The sequence below is a fragment of the Chrysochloris asiatica genome, unplaced genomic scaffold, assembly GCF_000296735.1.
Source record: "Chrysochloris asiatica unplaced genomic scaffold, ChrAsi1.0 scaffold00388, whole genome shotgun sequence".
Taxonomy (NCBI): Eukaryota; Metazoa; Chordata; class Mammalia; order Afrosoricida; family Chrysochloridae; genus Chrysochloris; species Chrysochloris asiatica.
In genome coordinates this window covers 1,630,217-1,639,636 of record NW_006408906.1, presented here as the reverse complement: position 1 = coordinate 1,639,636, position 9,420 = coordinate 1,630,217, and the positions used below count along the sequence as shown (strand labels likewise).

General features: G+C 35.1%; 1 protein-coding gene across 1 annotated transcript in view; it reads right to left on the bottom strand.

Moving 5' to 3' along the window:
• Positions 1-5,032: 5,032 nt before the first annotated feature.
• INPP4B (inositol polyphosphate-4-phosphatase, type II, 105kDa) overlaps positions 5,033-9,420 on the bottom strand; it is a 713,554-nt gene continuing 709,166 nt past the window's right edge. Inside the window, exon 23 of the mRNA XM_006876519.1 lies at positions 5,033-5,201. Within this exon, the coding sequence (XP_006876581.1) occupies positions 5,069-5,201 (133 nt within the window). The 3' untranslated portion in view covers positions 5,033-5,068. The remainder of the gene's footprint in view (positions 5,202-9,420) is intronic.

Below are 9,420 nucleotides of genomic sequence, written 5' to 3'. Positions count from 1 at the left end.
AGCATCTTGATGGAAGCAAAATTTTAGCTTAAAGCTGCCCAAAAAAGCAAATGATATAATATACGGTAACTTTCTTTACAAAGCAAAGAAATGTAAATATGGAAGGGGGAACATAGCTTGAGTAGATCACAGCTGAGCTAAATGAATGTGAATTAAGACTAAAATTGTCTGTCAACTATATACTTCTCAGAAAAGCATTCTCTTCAGTAGCGCATCATTTATGAAGCCCACACCTACTAGGATACCTTGTGTTCAATATGTTTGCTCCTTCTGTAACTACTCATCACTTTTTCCTCAGGTAATTTTTTAAATCTTCAATAAAAGTTAATTTATTCCCTAAAGATTACAAACAGTTTCCATATGCCAAACTGAACAAGTGATATACCACAATGCATGGAAATGAAACACCTAAAGCATCTATGGTAATTTAGCATACTGCCAGGATTTAATTTGTTTGGTCTAACAGTTTTAGCTTCCATTGAGCTATATTTATTAGAATCTGGGCAAAGAAATATGCTACTGTTTTTCCTACTTTAGGCAAATGCTAAAATTATAAACTTAAAACTTGATAATGATGCATACTTTCAGTGATACTCTGATTAGAACATTCCCCTGAATTTAGCACTGAGTTGTTACAGCTTATGCTAAAGCAGCATAGCTAAGACTTGCCTTGCAGAACATCATAGAGAGATATGCTTTTGAGTGTATCTCTATGGTTAAATAACCTAATTATGAATAAAAATAAACATCAACTATGATTCTTAGCTAATAGAAGTCTAAAAGAGTGTAAAAACCAAGACTAAATTGTAGCCATGTCTCTGAAGAGAGATTATATTTAATTAATTTTGTACGGCATCAGTAATTCTTTTCTGGAGAAAAAGTTTTAGTGTCATCTAGTGGTATGCTGGCAAACATTTAACAATTGGCTTCCCAGGAATCAAAAGTCCTGGTTTATAGCTTTGACAAATTCTGTGGTGTAAATAGTCTCAATGTTGACTGCTTCAAGCTACCACTGTGATGTTACAGAATGTGGAGATGGGAAGAGATGCACCATAGCAAGCTATTATATACAGTATTTCTATTGTACAGGCACAGTGGATATAAATGAAAATGACCAAGGATAAAATACAATAGTAAAACAGATAGGTAATAAGTAATGGTAAAATAAATTAGAAGTAATTGGGTTTGAGTATTTTTTACCTTTTTAAACATGTAATTTATTCAATTATATTTTATTGTTTAATTTTTGATAAAACCAACGCCAACACATTTCTTAAACAGGCCATCTTGACATAGTATCAATCTTTATGTAGGGAGAGTTTTGACTGATTTGGAAGAAAAATACTACTCTACAAAAAGCAGTGTGTTTTTTTTTGTTTTTTCAGTCTCCCTTGAGTTTTACCTTATGCAAGATACTATACTAAGTTGAGGTAAGAAATGGAAGCATTCATTATCCAAATGGTAATTTTTAAGACTTCTTAGTTATTTCTTAGAACATCTCCAGACTCTCTGGAATTCTATCACTGGGCTAAACATAATCAGGGTTCATTCAATAAGGATGGTAAGACTTTGTCTCTCATTCTTTGGATGTGTTGTCAGGTGTGATCAGTCCCTGGTAACTAGGAGGGTCAGTGAAAAACAGGAAGCCTCTTAATGGGATTTAAAGACACAGTGACAGCAACAATGGGCTCAAACATAACAATTGTGAGGATGGCACAGGGCTGGGCAGTGTTTGCTGCATAAGGTTACTGTGAGGCAGAAATGACTCTATGGGACCTAAGAACAATATCCTCCTTTGTCTCATACTCTTTTTATTCCTAGGATCAGGTTAAGTAGCTAATCTAGAATTAATCCTTACATTTTATGATATTAAAAGGAAAACATATTTTAGAACCAAGAACTTACATCATTTGGAAATATCATTTTCTGAGTTCAGTTTTTGGACCAACACAATCTGTTAAATAGCCCTGCTGATGTATCTTTCAGGTGACAATGTCAATAGAAAAGTGTGACTAAGGCTGTTCTTGTGCAGTGGAGATTTAAACATATTTTAACCTTTGCTTTTTGATTAAACAAAACTTGAGTTAAAAAAATATCAAAGTGGTTCTCCAAACGAGGTTTTGGAATAGCTCAGCAAAGGACCAATATTGTTCTCAAGCTAAAAGACAATTTTTTTTTCTGATAAAATCCACTTTAGACAATGTAAGAATAAAAGCTTCCTTTAAAGAACTGCAAATTACTACAGTAATGATAAATAAAAACTCGGGCATTTGTACTGCAGTCAGCAGTAAAAATCTTAGAATGTCTTCTAAATATATACAACTCTACAGTTCACTTTCTAGCTAATTAATTGTTTTTCCATATTCATTTAACTTAAAAAAGAAACAAACAAATCTTATTGTTTATAAAATTATTTTTTAGGTATCTTGAAATGCATGCTACTGTTTGATATGCTGAACGAAGCTTCATGAGCCGTTACCACAACTAAATCCATTTGATTAATGAAAATAACCTCAAAATCTACTATTTTGAATAGAATTAAAGAATTCAAAGATTATATCTAGTCTTTGAAATGGAGAGTGAATATCAGAGATAATTTTTTTTGTATACCAAGGTAATGTTTTTCCATGTGTTGATTCAGGATAAACTCTACTCTTTCATTAAACTCTACTGTTTCATTAAAAAGGCTTTGAATACTTTGACAATTGCCTCACTTAAAATGTCCTCTGTTCATTTAGTAAAATAATAAATTGATAAGCATTTCTAGTGTGAGACTCCCCCAAATGTTCATCTAAAATTTATAGTAAATTAAAGAACTAAACATAGGGCTAGAAGTCTGTTTGCAATCTTCTTTTCAAAAGCATCTTAGGCAAGAAGTGCTCACATTTCCTGTGGAAAGCCCTATGATATCATCCATTGACTGTTTATCTAGGCCAGAGATGTCTGTGCCATTAATCTGGCATTTCTGTGTGAGATCATGCTCTGGATGGCATTCTGCTCTAATGAGAAGGGAAAATAGCACTTTCCTCAAATGTGACAAAATAGGTTTCATTTTTTCAGATATTTGAACACTAATTTTCAATTCCAGTGATAAGCTGTTTTTAACTAACTTGGATTCTCCCTTAGCTTTCCTGTCCATTTAGCATGAAAATTAGAGAAGAAACCAGTCCTAGGCTAGAAGGTTCAGAGAGAGAGTCTCACCTGTTTTTGTAGTTATCTAGATGGGTGATTGGGGGCATTTCATTTTGGTTCATGAATTTACCGGTTCTTTGAACAATGATGAATAAGATGGTCTTTAAGGTATCTTCTAATTCTGAAGTTTTAGAAATTTATGAATTGTGAGGAATGAAAACCCTGAAATTCAGTTTAACAGAAAATAACTGTGAGTTTATTATTAGGAGCCTGGGTGACCCATGCTGTTGATGGCTTTAGCCCACCCAATGACTCCATAGAAGAAAATGCCTGGCAAACTGTTTTTCTAAGGTTTACAGCCAAGAGAACCTGGCTCAACTGTGTACCAAACACATGGGGTTGCCATGAGTTAGCGATCAAATTCACTTCAGCTAATAATGACAACATGATTTGATCATTAGTTATGATTGTATATGTTTTAGGAGAGTTATTTACATATACTAACCTATATCAAAATGTGCCCTGATGGTTCAGTGGGCTAAGTGTTTTCTGCTAGCTAAAAGACTAGCAGTTCAATCCCACCAGTCATTATTCCGCAGGAAAAGGATGCAGCCTTATGCCTACAAAATGTACAGTCTTAGAAACCCCATAGAGGCAGTTTTACTCTGTCCTGTGGGGTCAGTATGAATTGGAATTGACTTGAGCTCAATGGCTTTGATTTGGTTTTATCTTACATAGGACAAAATGTGATTACACCATTTATGCTCTATACCAAGATAACTGCTAGAGAACAGCTGAAAGATTTTCTATTGACTCATGGGTGGCGCTGTGGGTTAATGCGTCAGATTGCAAAGTCGTTTGAACTGGAAGTTTGGTGGTTCAAGCTCACCAGCTGCTTCTTGGGAACCCTATAGAGGGTCGCTATGGGTTGGAATCAACTCTACAGCACTTAACAACAACAACAACTCATGTACCTAAGACACATAAAGACTAGGCTGATGGAGATTTTCATTTTGGGCAGTAACATTTTCACTATCTCTTCTAGCCCTGGTAGTTCAAATCAGCCCATTGTTTCATGGGGGAACAATGAGGTGTCCTGCTCCCATAAATAGTTACAGCCTCAGAAACGCTATACAGGGTTGCTATGAGTCGGAACACAGCACACAACCACAACCAATTTCCTTGCAGTTTCATTTGCTTGCAGTGTTTTGCCTATCACATTGTTACACTGACTATTGTCACTTTCACAGCTGGGCCACACAAGTTTTTCTTTTGAAAAGACACCAGTCTTTAGGAGGGCCACACACTGCTTTACTTACAGAAAAAGCAGTCTCATTTTAGTTGGACTGCAAAGATCTGGACAAGCAACCTTGAAATTGCTTCAGTAATCAAGACTGAATTAACTTTCTCATTTTCCATTGCCATTGAGTCAACTATACTCACAGTGACCCTACTGGACAAAGTAGAACTACCTTACAGTGTTTCTAAAGCTGTAATCTTTAAAGAGGCAGACTGCCACATCTATCTCCCATGGAGTGACTGATGGTCTCAACTCATCCACCAAGCACTTAATCACTGCAACATCAAGAGTCCTTCAGTTAAGTCTACCTAATTTCAATTCACTAGAAAAATATCCACCAAATAGATGAAATTTACACTTTTTGAACTGATCCTCTCTCTATAAGTAAGGGTGAACACATAGATGCGTAAAACTTTAAATGGCAATATTATATAAGGTTATTATTATTATTTTTTCTAAATGGATTTCTTTGAAAGTAATACATGGATAACTAATTCAAGTAACACTAAATTCAGGCACAACATCCTTGAATATCGCCCCTAACAAGCCCATGACATTAAAAAAATAAAAAGACTGGTGGAGACATTATCCACCTGAAACGTATTTGTGTTCCTGTTTATTTACACGTTGATAAAGTTAGGTGTCAGCTTTTCCGTAAGTGCCCTCTGGAGGTCTGTAGTACTTGGGGAAAGCCATCAGCTGTAGCATGTTGAAAGCATATTTTCTGCATTTGATATTCTTCAGTACATTCTCTATGCGGCATCCTTCTCTGGTGAAAGGGAAAAAAGTATAACCTCATGAAACACAGAGTAAATAAATATGCTTTATTTGTTCAATGCAGAGTTGCAGCAACCGTCCAAGTAAAAATAACAAAGATTCAACTCTACATTTTATTTTTTCACAAGTGATGATACATCTTACAAAATTAAATCCTAGGCCAGGCCCAATACCATTATTGTCCTTGTAAAGAGATGCCTAATGTCTCTTTGCTCCTAACAGATACTCAAGGTTTAATAAACTCTTTAAATATAATTTGCTCCACAATACAGCTTCACTTTTGCTTCATAAATATATCTGCCTTTTATAGCTTTTCCACAAATTTATTTCTTAGTCTCTTTAAAACACATTAAAATCTATATGTAGCCCTAAGGATGCAGGTTCTAGGAATAAGGCATTTAATTTATTAAGTCTGGCCCTATAGATTTTTAAAGGAAAGTCTCATCTCTGGTTTACTTCATTGTTTCAGCTGTGCAACGAAGAGAGAAATTGGCTTTCCGAAGAGCCTAGTCCAAGTTTCAGCTTCAGAAAGGGAGAGGACATGTTCACAGACAGTACAAAAGTCACAGGTGCTGAAAATGATGCATCAAGACACAAACAAGACCTTGTTAAAAAGAATAGAAAGGTAATTTGAGAGCTAACTCAACTCAAACAATTGTTACAAACAGGTTAATTTCATTACAAAACATAAATAGTCATTTTCTCCATAAAGTTACTTGACAGAAAGGGTTAATTGCAGAGAAGGTATAACACAAGTAACATGTTAAAAACCAAACAGAAGGTTATTTCAGCTGATGGTAACAATGATATCAGCACAGTGGAAATTAAATCTGTAACCTCCCACATCTCTAGGAAGTCTCTCCACCATTCTATTATGTTGTGCAAATTCAGTCTCAATTTCTTTCATAAATTTAATGGAAAGAGGAAAAGGAGGTTCAGAACTTCAAGCTTTCAGGAGTCTGCTCTTTGTCTTATTCTAAAGACAATAATTTAAAAATTCTTGAATTAATTAACAGTGGGAAATACTTCTTTTAATGAACAAAAGAGCAGAATAATTCACTGAATGCATAGTATATTTTTTGTTTTTTTAAGATTTTAGGAAAAAACAAAAACACAATTCAAACTTTTTTTTAAAATTCTGTGAATCTCAAAATGTAGAAATATTACAGCATTGTCCCCATCATTTAAAGTCTATTGTAATTAGTAGAAAAGAAAGAATACAACATAAAACTTATTGATATTTGGCTAATAGTAAAGCAAGACTTAAAATAAGCCACACAACTAGCAAGTGTGAGCTGACAAGCAGCAAGGCGACAGGATAGAAGTGTCGAGAAGTTGGCTTGTTATCTGTTAGACAGCCTGTTTCAGGATCATCGGAGTCATTCAGTGCTCCCTGGGTTTGTCTGCTGTTAAACAGAGGGATTTTAAGGTGGGGGAGGGGAGGGAGAAAAGAAAATAGTATAGCATTCACACAGTAAAAGAAAATACAAGTTTAAATATTCTGAAAAACAAGCTCATACAACAGCTATTTCAGATGAAGATTTTTATGCTAAATAGTCTCAAATGCATCCTGTGTATTCTTTTTTTGACTGTACTACATTGACAAGGATATTTAAAAAGGAGATTCTTTTTGCTTTTTTGGGTAAGGAAAGGAGAAACAGTATGATAATATGCACATGGTTTAAATCTGTATGTTTAAGGAAAATCATATAGGCATCATAGTACCAATGAAGAATGCACAAATAAAACTAAAATTTGGGTGTGCTCATAAAAAATAATCTGATAAACATATTTACAGAAAACATGAGGAACACAGAAGGAAAACAGATGTGTGGGCACAACTACACACAATTTCTACTGGTAATGTACCTATGTAATATATTTAAAGTTATTAAAATGATTGATTTAAATATGGTATTTTAAATGAATAAAGCAGCTGACGTGTTATCTTTGCCAACTATAATATCAGTTTAAGAAAACCTGACTCGATGCGTTTCGTATTATTTCAGCTTATCAGTCATGCTGCCTCCTGTTCATCTAAAAAACTGAAACCATTGTGCTTGAGTTAATTCCAACTCATAGCAGCCCCATAGGATAAAATAGAACTGTCCCATAGGGTTTCTAAAGTTGGAATCTTTACAGAAGCAGACTGCTCTATCTTTTTCTGCTGGTGGCTTTGAACTGCAAATCTTTTGGTTAGCAACAAGTGCTTAACAGCTACATCACCAGGAGTTCTTTCATCTAACTTGTTCAGTGCCATCAAGTAGGTTCCGATTCATAGTGACCCTGTATAGCGTTTCTGAGGAGCGGCTGATGGGTTTGAACCGCTGACCTTGTAGTTAGCGGTCTAGTGCTTAGCCAGTGCCACACCAGGACTCTAACTTACTTGTGGGGAGGGGAGGGGCAAATCTGTCTCCTGGTATGAAGAGATCCATTTTCTGCATGACACCAGAAATAAAAATATTTTACATTCTCAGATTATATATTTTCTGTGTTAAAAAGGGTATGATTATAATTCAGCTTACAATTAGCTTCAATGATGGGAAATTAGATGTGAATTAAAACAACTGTTATTTTCTATAAGTAACTAAAAAAGTAATAGTCACTATGGAGTTGACTATAATTTATGGCAATCTCCTATGTCTTACAGTAGAATTTATGCTCTATAGGGTTCTCAGTGGCTGATTTTTTGGAAGTAGATCACCAGACTTTTCTTCTGAGGTGCTTCAAGGTGGGCTCAAAACACCAAACTTTCAGTTAGTAGTTCAGAGCTTCGCTGTTTGCACCAACCAAGGATTCTTTCCTCAGTATGTAGAGTATTCAGAATCTCAGTCACATTCAGTGATCAAGATGTGGTTTCACCTCTACCAACTAGTCCACTTTTTGAGGAAGACAACAAATATTTTTGCTTGGTGTTATGAAAGTGTCAAACACAGGCAACTTATAAATAAGCTCCTCCTTCCAAGCAGTGAAGCCTGGAAAACCTCCAGTACAGAAATTTCTAACCAGGCACAGATGATGCCAGTGACTACATTTGGACAAACAAGAGTCACAATTAGTGCAAACAGACCACCTCACAATCTGAATTAGTTTAAAACCCCAGTTCAACCTTGCTGTTGTCTGGTGTTTCTTGTTTGTAAATCCTAAGAGTTATGCTCAAGTCCACCAGTCACTCTGTGGGAAAAAAATATGAGGCTGTCTGACCCTATAAAGATTTACAGCCTCAGAAACCTTATACAGGGTTGCTATGAGTCAGGAGTGACTTGACAGCAATTAACAACAGCAACAAGAAGAGTTATGTATCCAGTGACAAACTGAAGTAGGAGTTTATCTGGAAAACAAATGGTTTATTGAGCAAAAGAGGAATTTATTTTAAACCAGCACAAATCCCATTTTTCAAGTATGCAAGCAACTTGGCTATTTGTTCTACATTCTACTGTGTAGTAGGTAGAAAATGTGCAGTAGATTTTAAGGTATTGATACTTTGACTCTGACTAAGAAAAGCTCCCTTGCCTTCCATTTTTATTATTATTTACTACTATTATTTTTTACCTTAACAAACTATTGTCAAGTTGGAAATTAAACCTGTTACTGCACTTCCTAAAGGACTTTAAAAAAATTAACTATGCCATATATTATTTCTTCTATTGAATTGTCAGGGTGTTAGAAATCCCTACATGGTTCATCTGAGGAAAATAGTTTGTGTGTTTGTTTAGTCTATTCATTTTAGTGGTTCTTCTTCAGTGTTCTTTGGTAGGACAGAAGTATAGTTTTTCTATCTAGTTCCTGGTGTGGCACTGTAGGGTCAGAACTGAACTATGAACTACAAGCAGTGCTGCTCAAACATACCAGCTGCTACTCAGAAACCCTATACAGAGATGCTATGACTCGTAACTGACTTGACAGCACTTAACAACAACAACAACATTTAATATATATATATACTGATTACAAATTTAAGTTAAAATATTAGAAAACCAAAAAGGAAGAACAACAGTCAGCATTTCTCAAGCTGGGGGAACTGAAGAAAAAATTCAAGCCTCGACTTTCGTTATTAAAATATTCTCTGGGAAAATCATTGAATGATGCATAATGCATCAAGAAAAGATGGAAGGAATACACAGAGTCATTGTACCAAAAGGAAATGGTTAATGTTAAACTATTTCAAGAGGTACCATATGAAGAAGACCCAATGATACTCAGGGAGGAAG